This window comes from Zalophus californianus, chromosome 17 (assembly GCF_009762305.2).
Source record: "Zalophus californianus isolate mZalCal1 chromosome 17, mZalCal1.pri.v2, whole genome shotgun sequence".
NCBI classification, from domain to species: Eukaryota; Metazoa; Chordata; class Mammalia; order Carnivora; family Otariidae; genus Zalophus; species Zalophus californianus.
In genome coordinates this window covers 18,071,375-18,084,744 of record NC_045611.1, presented here as the reverse complement: position 1 = coordinate 18,084,744, position 13,370 = coordinate 18,071,375, and the positions used below count along the sequence as shown (strand labels likewise).

Here is a 13,370-nt window from a genome sequence, read left to right as displayed (position 1 = left end):
GGACCCCAGGATCATGATCTGAGCGAAGGCAGATGCTCAACCGGGTGCCCCATCTGCTGTATTTTACTGCTCAAGCAATAACCAAGCCCAGAGTCAAGAGAGAGTGAGGAGACACTGAATCCATCTCTGGATGGGAGAAGTATCAAAGGGGTATGGGACCATGTATTAAAGTTACCGCAGGGGAAAATTCCATATATTTTTTTAAAGATTTTATTTATTTATTTGACAGAGAGAGACACAGCGAGAGAGGGAACACAAGCAGGGGGAGTCGGGGAGGGAGAAGCAGGCTCCCCGCCAAGCAGGGAGCCCGATGCGGGACTCAATCCCAGGACCCTGGGATCATGACCTGAGCCAAAGGCAGACGCTCAATGACTGAGCCACCCAGGCGCCCCGGAAAATTCCATATTTTTGTCAAGTATGCTTGGAACATTTACAAAAACTGATTATTGGTTGTGAGGAGTACCTCAACAGAACTTCTGCTTCCAACCATAATGGCATAACAGGGGCCAAATTTACCTCTCTGTAAAATAAAGAGAACTCCTGACAAAATGTATAAAACAATGATTTTCAGACATTGGACAATAGATAGTACAGGATTGTGATCCCAGATGAAAGGAAAATAAAAATGATGTGAGCCCTATGATAGCACTAGCTTATTGCTGAGAGATAATTTCTAGGCTATAACGTGCGAGTGGGAGGAAGGGTAGGGAACCTAAACAGAACCCAGTGGTCTTGCTGCGTTGAGGAGAAAAAAAAAAATCAGCTTTTGGGAAGGCCAAAGCAGCTAGATTTGCAGGATAGAATACCAGAGGAGGAAGCTGCACAAAGAGAGAGATCTGGAGATCTGTAGCAGGTCCTCTTGAGTCCACCAGAGAAATGATCTGCACACATATAAGAGGAAGCTGTCAAGGCCAGGGAAAGAACCACTGGAAAGAAGTAGGCTCCACAATTCCTGCAGCTCACATAGTTCATGTTCCCACCAGCTACAGTGAAAGACCTTTTAATATATGGGGCATTAGCTAGACTCTTCATAAGGACATTGCCTTATCAGGCTAGCTTAGCCCTAGGTGAAAAAACAGTTGTCCTAACAAAGCACTGAGGTCACCCTATAGAAGTGGGACTGACTCACCCTCCCTAAAATATGGTTCAGATGTCAAGACTACACACACACTCCAAGAGAGTTATAGAAACGTTCATTACTCACATAATGAGGCTTTCTGGGGAGAATAGGATGAACTTCCAACCTGGCCCCAAAATGGTTTCATAGAGGTGGGAAAGGACACTGACTTGGAGTTTATGGACATACATACAGCCGATAAGCACTGGAGAAGATGCTCACTCATCATTAGTCACTAGATAAATGCGCATCAAAACCACAATGTGAGGTTGTGGTCATTTCACACCCTTTAGGTTAGCTATCACCAAAAAAATGGAAGATAAGTGCTGGCAAGGATGTGGAGAAACTGGAACCCATGCACATTGCTGGTGGGGATAGAAAATGGTACAGCTGGCTGCCATTGAAAACGGTTTGGCAGTTTGGCAAAAAGCTAAACACAGAATTAGCATATGATCCAGCAATTCTTTTCTAGGTATATACACAAAGGAATTGAAAGCAAGGACTTGAACAGATGCCTGTATGCCATTGTTCACTGCACAGCTGAAAGGTGGAAGCAACCTTAGTTTTCATCGACAGATGTGTGGATAACAAACTGTGATCTGCCCATGCAAGGGAATATTTTTCAGCCATAAAAAAGGAATGAAGTCTGATATATGCTACAATGTAGATGAACCTTGAAGACATTTGGTTCAATGAAATAAGATGGATGCAAAAGGACAGATGTATGATTCCACTCACAGAAGTCAGCTAGAGTAGATAAACTCATAGAGACTGGAAAAAGAATAGATGTTCCCAGGGGCTGAAGCGAAGGGAAATGGGAAGTTATTGCTTAATGATTAGAGTTCTTGTTTGGGATAATGAAAAAGTTTTGGAAATACCAGTGATGTTTATACATTTGTGAGTGTAATTAATGTCACTGATTTGTACACTTAAAAATGGTTAAAATGAGGGCCACTTGGCTGGCTCAGTCAGTGGAGCATGTGACTCTCGATCTCAGGGTCAGGAGTTCAAGCCCCGTGTTGGGTGTAGAGATTACTTAAAAATGAGATCTTTATTTTATTATTTTTTAAGATTTTATTTATTTATTTTAGGGAAATAGCACGTGTGCATGTGTGAACGGGGGGTGGGGGAGGAGGTAATCTTTTTATTTTTCCTAAGATTTTATTTATTTATTTGAGAGAGAGAGAGAAGGAGCAGTGGGGAGGGGCAGAGGGAGAGGCAGGGAGAGAGAGAGAGAGAGAGAGAGAGAGAGAGAGAAGCAGACTCCCCGCTGAGCAGGAAGCCCAATGTGGGGCTCGATCCCAGGATCCGGAGATCATGACCTAAGCTGAAGGAAGGCACTTAACCCACTGAGCCACCCAGGCGACCCTTTGTTTTCTTAAAGATTTTATTCATTTATTTGTCAGAGAGAAAAAGAGAGAGAGCACAAGCAGGGGGAGTCGCAGGCAGAGGGTGAAGCAGACTCCCTGCTGAGCGAGGAGCCCAATGTGGGACTCGATCCCAGGGCCCCAGGATCATGACCTGAGCCTAAGGCAGATGCTTAACCAACTGAGCCACCCAGGCATCCCAAGAGAATTTTTTTTTTTTTAAGATTTTACTTATTTGAGAGAGAAAGAGAGCAGAGGGGAGGGGCAGAGGGAAAGGGAGACAGAGAATCCTAGGCAGACTCCCTGCTGAGTGCGGAACCCTAAGGAGCTTGATCTCATGACGCTGAGATCATGACCTGAGCTGAAAATCTGAGTCAGATGCTTAATCGACTGAGCCACTCAGGCACCCCTAGTGTTTGTTTGTTTTTTTTTTTAATTGTGATATAATTGACACATAAAGTGGTGTAACTCAGGCATTTTCTAAGTATCTGAGTTTGATGATAACACTTTCTTGTTTTCCTATTTAAAGGCTCAACCTGAGGATACATCCCTGAACATTAAGTTTAGCCTTTTCTGGTTTTTATTTTGCTTTTTAAGTAGGCTCTATGCTGAACATGGGGCTTGAACTCAAGACCTGGAGATCAAGAGTTGTGTGCTCTTCTGACTGAGTCAGCCAGGCATCGCCAAAAACCTTTTTGTTGACAAAAAATATCCATACAGAAAAATTCACATACCAGGACACCTTAAATGTCTGCCTTCGGCTCAAGTCATGATCCCAGGGTCCTGGGATTGAGTCCCGCATCAGGCTCCTTGCTCAGTGGGGAGCCTGCTTCTCTTTCTGCCTGCCGCTCCCCCTGCTTGTGCTCTCTCTCCCTCTCTCTCTGGCAAACAAATAAATAAAATCTTTAAAAAAAGAAAGAAAGAAAGAAAAAGAAAAATTCACATACCATATGTGTAGCATGCTGAATGTTCACAAAATAAATACATCTATGCAACCAGCACCCGGATCAAAATATAGAACTTTACCAGAAACCCAAAAGCCCTTCCTCATGCCCACTTCCAGGAATTACCTCCCCCCAAACTGACTGTAACAGTATAGATCACTTTTGCCTGTTTTTGTACTTCATATACATGGAATAATATGAGATATATTATTTTGTCCTGACTTTCACTCAACATGACTTTGAGAGATTCTTGCAAGTTGTGTGTAACTGTCCTTAGATATATGGGTCTTCAACTTTAGTAAAAACTCTCAAACTGTCTTCCAAAGCAGTTTTTGTCAGTTTATACTGCCACCAGTGGGTGTAAGTATGCTTGTTTCTCCATATTCTTGCTAACACTTGGTACTGTCCACCTGTTGAAATTTTTAGTTGTCTTCACTATGAGTTTTATTTTGCATTTCCTTAGTGGCTAATAAGGTTGACTACCTTTTCATATTCTCATTGGCCATTTGAATATCCTTTCTTATAAAGCTCCTATTCAAATATCTTGCCCATTTTTTTCTTAAGAGTGTATTTATTTATTTGACAGAGAGAGACACAGTGAGAGAGGGAACACAAGCAGGGGGAGTGCGAGAGGGAGAAGCAGGCTCTCCGCTGAGCAGGGAGCCCGATGCGGGGCTCGATCCCAGGACCCCGGGATCATGACCTGAGCCAAAGGCAGACGCTTAACAACTGAGCCACCCAGGCGCCCCTCTTGCCCATTTTTTTATTGGGCTGTCTGTCTCTGGTTATAAATCTTCTGTCGATTATATATGTTGAAAATTTCTCTTACTTTGTGGCTTGCTTTTTCACTCTTTTTAATGGTATCTTATGGCAAGTGTAAGTTATTAATTTTAATGTTATCCAATTTATCAATATTTTCCTTGTCATTAAGGCTTTTGATGTCCAGGGTCCCTGTGCTGAGGTCACCAAAGTATTTTCCTACATTATCTTCTAGGAGTTTTACTCTTTTGCCTTCTGCATTTGGATCAATAACATATTCAAATTAATTTTATATTGTATGTTGCATTCTGTATGGTGTGAGCTAAGGGATCAATATTCTCCACCCCCCCCCAAATGAATATCCAGTTGTCCCAGTTTGCCCTTGTTCTCCTTCACCTCACATCCAACCTCCCTCCTAACTTCTGGCCGGCTTATCTGTATAGACTAAGACCAAACACCAGATGCACAGGTAACAAACAGCCTTGCGTAGATTTTTCCATTGGCTCTTATATATGCATGAAGTCCAATCCCTATGATAAATCTCTTATTTTATGTCGTTCATAGTGGATCTACTTATCTGATCAAACACTGACTGAAATAATACCCTTAAAGTGACAGAACTCATTCTACCAGATAGCAAGACTTGTTTAAAAGTTAGTGAAATTAAGACATTGTGGTATTGAGGGCGCCTGGGTGGCTCAGACAGTTAAGCGACTGCCTTTGGCTCAGGTCATAATCCCGGAGTCCCAGGATCGAGTCCTGCATCGGGCTCCCTGCTTGGCGAGGAGCCTGCTTCTCCCTCTGACCCTCTCCCCTCTCATGTACTCTCTCTCTCTCATTCTCGCTCTCTCAAATAAAGAAATCTTAAAAAAAAAAAAAGACATTGTGGTATTGATACCGTGATAAACAAATGGAATAGAATTCGAAAATAGACCTACACATATATGGACATGATTTATAACATAGGCACTGTATATAACATATACATACACAGAGAATATAATTTCTCTTTCTCCCAATTTCAAGTTCCCATGGAAGGAACTTAGATCAGGCTCTGGCCTGAGTGGATCAGGAGACGAAGAGTGGCCCAAGATGGAGGGTCTGTAGTAAGCCAAGCAAATGGTGCTAGTTTCCTTTTCTTTTTAAGATGTTATGTTTCCCCCTCCACTAAAAAATCAGTTTAACAACAAGTGAGGACTTTATTTGAAAAAATAGAAAATCTTTTTTTTTTATTTTTTTTAAAGATTTTATTTATTTATTTGAGAGAGAGAGAATGAGAGATAGAGAGCACGAGAGGGAAGAGGGTCAGAGGGAGAAGCAGACTCCCCTGCTGAGCAGGGAGCCCGATGTGGGACTCGATCCCGAGACTCCAGGACCATGACCTGAGCCGAAGGCAGTCACTCAACCAACTGAGCCACCCAGGCGCCCCGAAAAAATAGAAAATCTTTATAAATTTTCTCTGTTGACATTTCCAAACAAGTTACTGTCTATTTTATAAATGGTATCAGCTTCAGCTTCTTAAACACACACACACACACACACACACACACACACACACACACACACACACACACACACACACAACGGGGCTCCTGGGTGGCCCAGTCTTGGTTTCGGCTCAGGTTGTGATCTGGTCATGAGATGGAGCCACACGTCTGGCTCCAGCTTGGTGCTCAGGTGCTCAGTGTGGAGTCAGCTTGGATTCTCTCTCCCTCTCCCTCTCCCCTCCCCTTTAAAATAAATAAATAAATCTCACACACACACACACACACACACACACACACACACACACACACACACACACACACACACACACACACTTGAACCCTTCAGAGACTGGGAACCCACCCATTGTCACATTCCATGATGGAATAGGCACCACACAGAACTAGATTCCTTTGTGCTCTTCTGTGGGCTCAGGCTTTTAGCATAAGAATATGGTAAGTGCTTCCCAAAAGAGACAAAGCTGGAGGCCACTCATCTTGAGCCCCTGGGGCTAGACCTACAAGACCCCTCACCAACCAAGAGCCCACCAGACCCCACTCCCCTGCGCCCCAGGTAGAAGGAATGACTTCCACACCAGGGTCCACACCCAAAATGTTTATTCTCAGCATATACTTGTGTCTGGATGACCAGGAGGGGCACTTTGTGAGACTTTGCCACAGTGGCCTCAGGGGGACTGGCCAGGTCACCAGAGACACAGGGTGAGGATTGAGAATGTGGCAGCAGCCACGAGATCTAGAACAAAGTATGGGGAGGCTTTCGAGGGTCTCTGGAGGACCTGATGGGTTGGCCACTTGGTCACCTCCAGGTGTGTGGCCAGGTGTTTACTCTGAGGCTGAGACAGGAGGTGGGAGTGGCAAGACCTGACCACCTGCCTGTCTGGAAACTCATCCTCCACAGGGCTCTGCCCACTGTTCTCCTCTCTCACCTGGGGGCGGGAGTCAGCAGTCAGTGGCAGCCCCTGCATCTACTCAAACCACTGCACCATCCTTTTGCCCAGCCCAGCACACCTGTTCCACCTGTCTGAAGACCCGCAGCAGGTTTCCACGAAGGACACCCTGGAGCTCGTCCTCACTCCAGCCACGACTCAGCAACTCCTCTATCAGAACCGGGTACGTGGACACGTCCTCCAGCCCCTGAGGGAACCTGTGTGGCCGTGAGTCAGCCAGCTGTGGAACCTCAGCCCTGATCCTGGTCTAGGGCCCACGTCCGACCAGCCCCAATCACATTTGCAAAATTGAAGGCCATGTCCCCCAGGCTACTGAATGTCACTTTGGGAACTCCTTCTGCGGCATTTATGCCCTGAGCAGATGATTGGCCCAAAACAGAGCTCCTGGGCTGGGAGTGGAGCATGTGCTAGGCAAATGAGCTCTGCTGGCAGGAGGAGGGTACTTAGTGAATGTGATGATCTGGAGTGGGAGTGGGTCCACCAGGCCACAGGAGGGACAGGGAGAGCCCAGGAAACATGCCCTGGAGTGGAGAGATATCCAGGGGAGCTGGAAAACCGGAACCTATAGGCAAGGTCTGAAGGATGGGAGGACCATGGTATGGGAACAGAGACTAAAGGACTCCCTGCTGTCCTGCCCAAGACAAACCCCAGGGAAACACTCACCGACCAGACCCATCATAATTTCCACCAATCCCGATGAACTCTGATCCAATGACTGCTCTGATGTGGTCAAAGTGATCTAGGGGGTAGGGGTTACTAGTGGGCAGCATAGGCTGGAGTTAGCCCCGGTCTGGGGAAGCTTAGCCCTGCCAATTCTCCTGCCCACAGCTTTCCACGCCATGGCAGCTGACTTCAGGAAGCCCCTGGCCAGTTGTGAGTTCTGAAGTGGCCATAGGCTCAACAGTGGACTTCAGAGCTGCACCTTTAGAATTTTTTTCTGCCCAGGAGCCACCCTGCCTCTGGGTTCCTTGAGAGCCTGCCTGTCCTGTCCAGAGACATGAGAGCAAAGAATTTCAGAGGCAGAGGCAGTTGCTTCCCCCAAACACACCAGCACTGACTGTGGCCCCAGACCTGGGTGGCAGTAAGAGTTGTGTCTGCTTCCCTGGGTTGTCAGAGGTCAGCCCATTGCCCAACAGGCGTGCTGAGCTGTTAGAGCTGTCCTGAGGGCCCCCTGTGGTCACAGGCTCAAGCTAGAAGGGCAGAGGTCCAAGTGAGGCTCACCTGCCACGGTGGACACGTTAGCAAACAGGTTACACTGAAGCACCCCCATGGACAGCGTCACCATCACAATGCCACCATTCTTCTTCTACAGGGATAAACAAATGCACACACAGTTTGGCTCTTCTGGCCTGATGGCCTGCCCTGGGCCCTGGGGGCCCTGGTAGGACAGTGCTCAGTCCTAGCTTCAGGGGCGGAAGAGGCTTCACCTCTGGGTTTGTGGGTCCGAGTGGAGCCGATTTGGCTTTGATTTTCAGAGATGGGGGAGGGTTACCCAGCTTTGCATCCAAGGGGGAGGCCTGGGCTAGTAGCTCTGTTCAAGGTCTAGAAGGTTTGTATGAAGAACACCCAGCTCTGGGCTTGAGGGCTGAGGTAGCTACTCACCAGAAGTTGCAGGATGTCATCGGGAACATTCAGCACACTGTTGCACACGGCCCTGGCGGCGGAGTGGGAGAAGATCACAGGAGCCTTTGACACCTTCAGGGCTCGTCGTACCAAGGTGTCTGATGCACAGGACAAGTCCACCATCATGCCCAGGCGGTTCATTTCCCCTACCACCTTCTGCAGAGACAGTTTTTTTAAATTTTATTTTTGAGGTGGGGGAGATGTCAAGGACGCACATACGTACACATTATCTGTTTGTAGGGAACAGGTGGGGTAGGGTATGGAACAGGAGTCCTCACCTCACCAAAGCTTGTCAACCCACTGACGTTGGTGTAGAAGTGGTGTTTAAACTTGGTGGAGCTTTCTGCCCTGCAGGACAGCCAGAAGAGGGAAGTTTCTCAAAGGCCACATCATGGGCATCAGAGCCTGGGGGCTCCGCAGTCTGTCTGTCCATCCGTCCCACCTCCGGAACAGAGTAAGGACCTGGGTCAGCTGCTTTCTGGGAGCGTGAGGGACCTGCTGGGGTGGACTCCTCTGTCCTCACCTCTTTGGCCGTTGCCCCACCATGCCGTCTACCATTTCACCCTGGCCAGGCACTGTGCTCACCAGGGTGTGTTGCAGGTGAAGGTGAGTGTTAGGTAGCGCACTCCCAGCAGGTAGAAACCACGCAGCACAGAGAGGCTGCTGTCCAGTGAGTGACCGCCCTCCACACCAATGAGGCAGGCCACCTTTTGAGTGCTGTTCAGACCTGGAAGAGGATGGATCATCAAGTGGTCAGGGCCCAGGACCAGAACCACCAGAGTGAGCTCCTAACTATACCCCATTTGCCAGCACACCTTTGGCTGAGGTCACTAGTTCCAGTTCAGAGTAGGACGCGCACATGCGATGAATGAGGTCAATCTGCTCCAGGGTGAGGCGCAGGGCATCCTGGTCCTGGGTCTGGCAGGGGGCATAGGCTGACCAGAACTAGAGGTAGGCCCCGGGGGTCCGGAATGAGATTAGGGTGGTCTCCAATGTCCCTGGCCTGCCATTCCTCCTCAGCCCCCAAGCCACTCATTTGGGTCAGTGGCCCAGAATGAAATACTGCATGACCCTATGGTATCATGATGACTGTGAAGCTTGTTGCCAGCAGTCAGACTGTGAAACAGCATTGTCTGCTGTTTGTCCATGTGCTGTGTGAATGCCCCAAGGCCAATCCACTATGTGCTTTTGGCTCTAGCCGCCCCCACACTCACCAGAGATTTTCGGGTCACTTTCTGTGTGTCTCCACAGAACCTGGGTACCCATGTGGCTGGCCTTTCTTGGCCTCCAGTGCCCCCACATTCCCGGCAGCCACATGATGACACACTGTGTGTCCTATGATTCTAATCACCCAGAGGCCTGCCTATCCAGGTTTCTGTGGTCCCAACATTTCCCAGCAGCCATGCTGTGGCACCCTGTGTATCCCTGTGGTACCTGGGCACCCACGAGGCCATCCTTAAGCTTGTCCAAGCTGGTCTGGCCACGATTGAAATGTCGCAGGTTAACATCTTGTAGCCTGTTCTGGAAAAGCTGTCTCAGGAGCTGGGGCAAATGGTTGTGGCTGGGGGCATCAAGACAAGGTTAGAGTTGGGGATATGACCTCCAGGTCAGGCAGGGCATGTCCACATACCTGAGCCTGTCCTCTTCTGGTCCACCTCCCCGTGTCACACCGACAACATGGAAAAACTCCTGAGGTGCAGCTTTTGGAGGGGGGACGGTATACACCAGGACGGGAGGGGGGGCGGGGGAGGGGCCGGGGAGCAGAAATGGGGTGAGGGGGCTTGGGTGATGGAGGAGAGAGTGCATACAGGGGGTGGTATGAGGGGGCTTCCTCACTAGCCCTGCACGCTGAGAACTCCTTCCCCCCTTTGGGGTGGGCTCAGTCTCCAAGCGCCCCCACACCGCACCTACGCACCCGTCCACTAGAGGGAAGTCCCGCATCAGGGCCTGCGCGCGCTCCCGCAGACTCGGAGTGCTGGAGGTGGCCGGCGGGGTCCGGGAGCTGGGGGCTCCGGGTGTGGTCTGGGCTCTGGGGGTTCCGGGCGTGGTCTGGGCGCGGGGTACCCGCCACTGCAGCAGAGACAGCAGGAGCAGGAGACGCAGCAGAGGTCGCCAGCGGAGCGTGGGGGTACCCTCGAGGCCCAGGGGCCGCATGCTGCTCAGGGTTGGACAGACGGGCGGGCAGGGGCCGGTCTCGAGAGGAGGGGCGGCGACGGGCAGAGGGCGACGATGGGGTCCTGACCGACCGTCGATGAAGGTGACCCAGCGGCGCGGCCTCGTGAGGAGGAGGCTGGAGTCAGAAGGCTTCCACCGCCGAGCGGGGATCCGCAACGCCGCCGCGCAGCGTGGCCGCAGGGGGCGACACAGACCTCCGCCCCCAACTAGGAGGGCGCCCCAGTGGGCCCGACCAGCCTCTGCAGCGCGCGCCCTCCGCTCCTGCGTCTGCCCCTGCACCTACTGCCTTCCCGGCTCATGGGAGCCACGGACGGATGGCGGGGAGGGCGGAGGAGGCCAGGAGTCTTCCCATTCTCACCCCTAGCCAGACAGGTTGCAGGTCCACCTGGGGTTTTAGTTGCAAGAAGGTGCCCCAGCTGCAATAGGTCAAACATTCCGTGAAAAAGGGTGAATTGGATGTTTGACTGAGAGAAAAAGGATTTTATTTATTTTTCATAAAAATGAAATTTGAGAATAATATTATGGGAAACCATTTTGTTTTAGTATCTAGTATTGAAATTTGCTTCTGTAATATGGTATATGTGCACAAAAAAAGAGACTCTAGATACTAAACATTAGTTACTAGTAGCCATCTTGGAAAGGGGGTTACCCACTCCCTGGTCAATTTATGTCACATCTTTTTCTGTAATAGGGTCATCCTGGCTGAGGGGTGTCGTGGGTGGTGTTGGTGAAGGCTGGCCAGTTTGATAAGAGATTAGTGGAGGTACCACAGCAGCTGAGCCTTGAAAAGAGGGGGTCTGGATTGGCAGGGGGTGGAGAGGGCATCCCAGGTTGGGCAGTAGCCCAGGCAAAGGTCTGGTTGGGACAGGACCTCCATCTGTAAGGAAGGAGCTGGAAGGTCCTTGAAGGCATAGAATAGTGGGACAAGAGTTCTTGCAGGTAAGAGTACGAGGGGGCTTGGTCTGACACATGATTTCATGTGGGAAGAAATCCTCCTTCAAGACAAGTGGTTTCCAGGATGGCCAGAGGCCTGGACAGTGTAATTCATTATTTCTGCAGAAAAAGCCCTGATACAGTGGGAACTGATCTCAGAACTGCATTTGGGTGGCATCTGGGCTCCCTGGGCCTGCACCAGGTCCTATGAGGCTGAGAGGGGCCTATAGCACAGACTAAAATCTGAATCGCCCCCCTCTGAGTCTGGGCCTGTCACCTATTCTCCCATCTGAGCTCCCTGATAATTGGGCCTCCCCTTCGGTGCACCAGAGAAGGGCCTTTAACTCTGGTCCCCACTGCCTCCTGTTCATCACTGCTCCCTACTCATGCCTAGGGGTTAAGGACTAAGTCTGACCCTGCTGCCTCCAGCTTGTCTCTCTCAGGTGTGAGACAGAGAGACAGAGAGACAGAGGGAGAGACAGAATATTTGTGCTGGTCTCTCATATACTGAGCTGTCTTGCCATGGGAGGTTTTCATTTAAGTGACATAAATGACATAATGAATGATGAATTTGCTAATAGTTTATCAAAAGTTCAGAAGTATTGGGGCACCTGGGTGGCTCAGTCCGTTAAGCGTCTGACTCTTGGTTTCAGCTCAGGTCATGATCTCAGGGTTGTGAGACTGAGCCCCATGTCGGGCTCCACACTCAGTGAGGAGTCTGCTTGAGATTCTCCCTCTTCCTGTCCCTCCCACTCTGCTAACTCTCTCATAAACAAATAAATATATTTTAAAAAGTTCTGAAGTATTGTACATACAGCTATTTCTTATAATAGTCTTAGGTGAAAGGAGAGGGCATGATGTTTATAATTAATTTTTAATGTCATCAAATTAATACATAAACACCATTTCAAATGTCTGGTTTTGGTTTACTAAGTAAATCAGAGTTACACTCTTCCTGATAACAACTGGAAAAGTTGGGCAAAATATAAAAAGGATCTTCCTGAAGACATCAGAGAGTTAAATAAGATATTAAAAAAAAATTACTTATGAGGATCCAGCCAGGATGGAAACCCAGAGATGAGCCCAACTTTTGGGCTGTCTCTTCCACAAGGGGTATTGTTGGTCTAAAGAGACAGAGATTAGCATCCAGGGTCCACCAAAGTAAGGAGGACCCTGATGAACACTTTGTTTTGAGTTAGAACACAAAAAAGAATGCACCTAGGAGAAAGAACGAGTGAACCTACCCCAGGCCTGCAGAAACTCTGGTTATTAAGCAATTGTCTCTCAACTCCAAATGCAGTCTTCTGCTTTCTGCTCTGTGAAGCTGGGGCTCAAACTCTTAAAACCATATTTCCTAGACCCCTAGCTGGCTTCCTGGCATTCTGCCAATAGGGACTACAGAGGAAACTGAAAGGCAGTTTTTTTCTGTTCCAGCAGTGACAGTTGGCTGCAGTCTCCAACTTCTGGCTGTCACAGAGCAGCCTTGCCACTGGTGTTTAGAACACCTGCACCGCTGAGCAAGGTCCTCTCCTCAAGAGGTCTGCTCCCCAGCAACACAGGGCCCTCCCATAAGCTTCTATCTTCTACCACCTCTTCCCATTTTTTCCTAGATGGACCCTGAGCTGGATCAGCTCCTCTTGGAAGGATCTGTAAAGGGATTAAGGCCACCTTAGAGTGCTACTCAATCCACCCAAAGGAGTCAAGAAAGGAGAGAGTAGGTAAAGTGAACAGAAAGCACTATTAGAACTTTCTGAGTAAAACACTGCAGAGCACAGCCAGTTTGGAGCCTGAGGCAAAAGGAAAATGTGTGTGTGTTCCTATATAGGTTTTTAATGTATTTTTAATGATGAACTTTTCTAGAACACTAAAATAGTTGAAAATATTTAAAAACTGAAAAGTAGGTGTATTAACTCACAACATTATTTTACTCATACCCAAACCAGAATTTATTATAATTTTACTTAACTGGCTTTAATGGAGGCAAACTCATGAATAAAATT

General features: G+C 48.6%; 1 protein-coding gene across 1 annotated transcript; it reads right to left on the bottom strand.

Moving 5' to 3' along the window:
• Positions 1-6,286: 6,286 nt before the first annotated feature.
• LOC113936179 (dipeptidase 3-like) lies at positions 6,287-10,576 on the bottom strand. Its single transcript, XM_027619224.2, has 10 exons — positions 10,178-10,576; positions 9,697-9,823; positions 9,078-9,207; positions 8,848-8,989; positions 8,541-8,610; positions 8,242-8,418; positions 7,861-7,945; positions 7,303-7,378; positions 6,701-6,836; positions 6,287-6,618 (listed from the first exon to the last, which is right to left on the bottom strand). Exons 1-10 carry the CDS (start codon positions 10,414-10,416, stop codon positions 6,376-6,378), a joined length of 1,425 nt encoding a protein of 474 aa, XP_027475025.2. The 5' UTR covers positions 10,417-10,576; the 3' UTR covers positions 6,287-6,375.
• Positions 10,577-13,370: the final 2,794 nt, after the last annotated feature.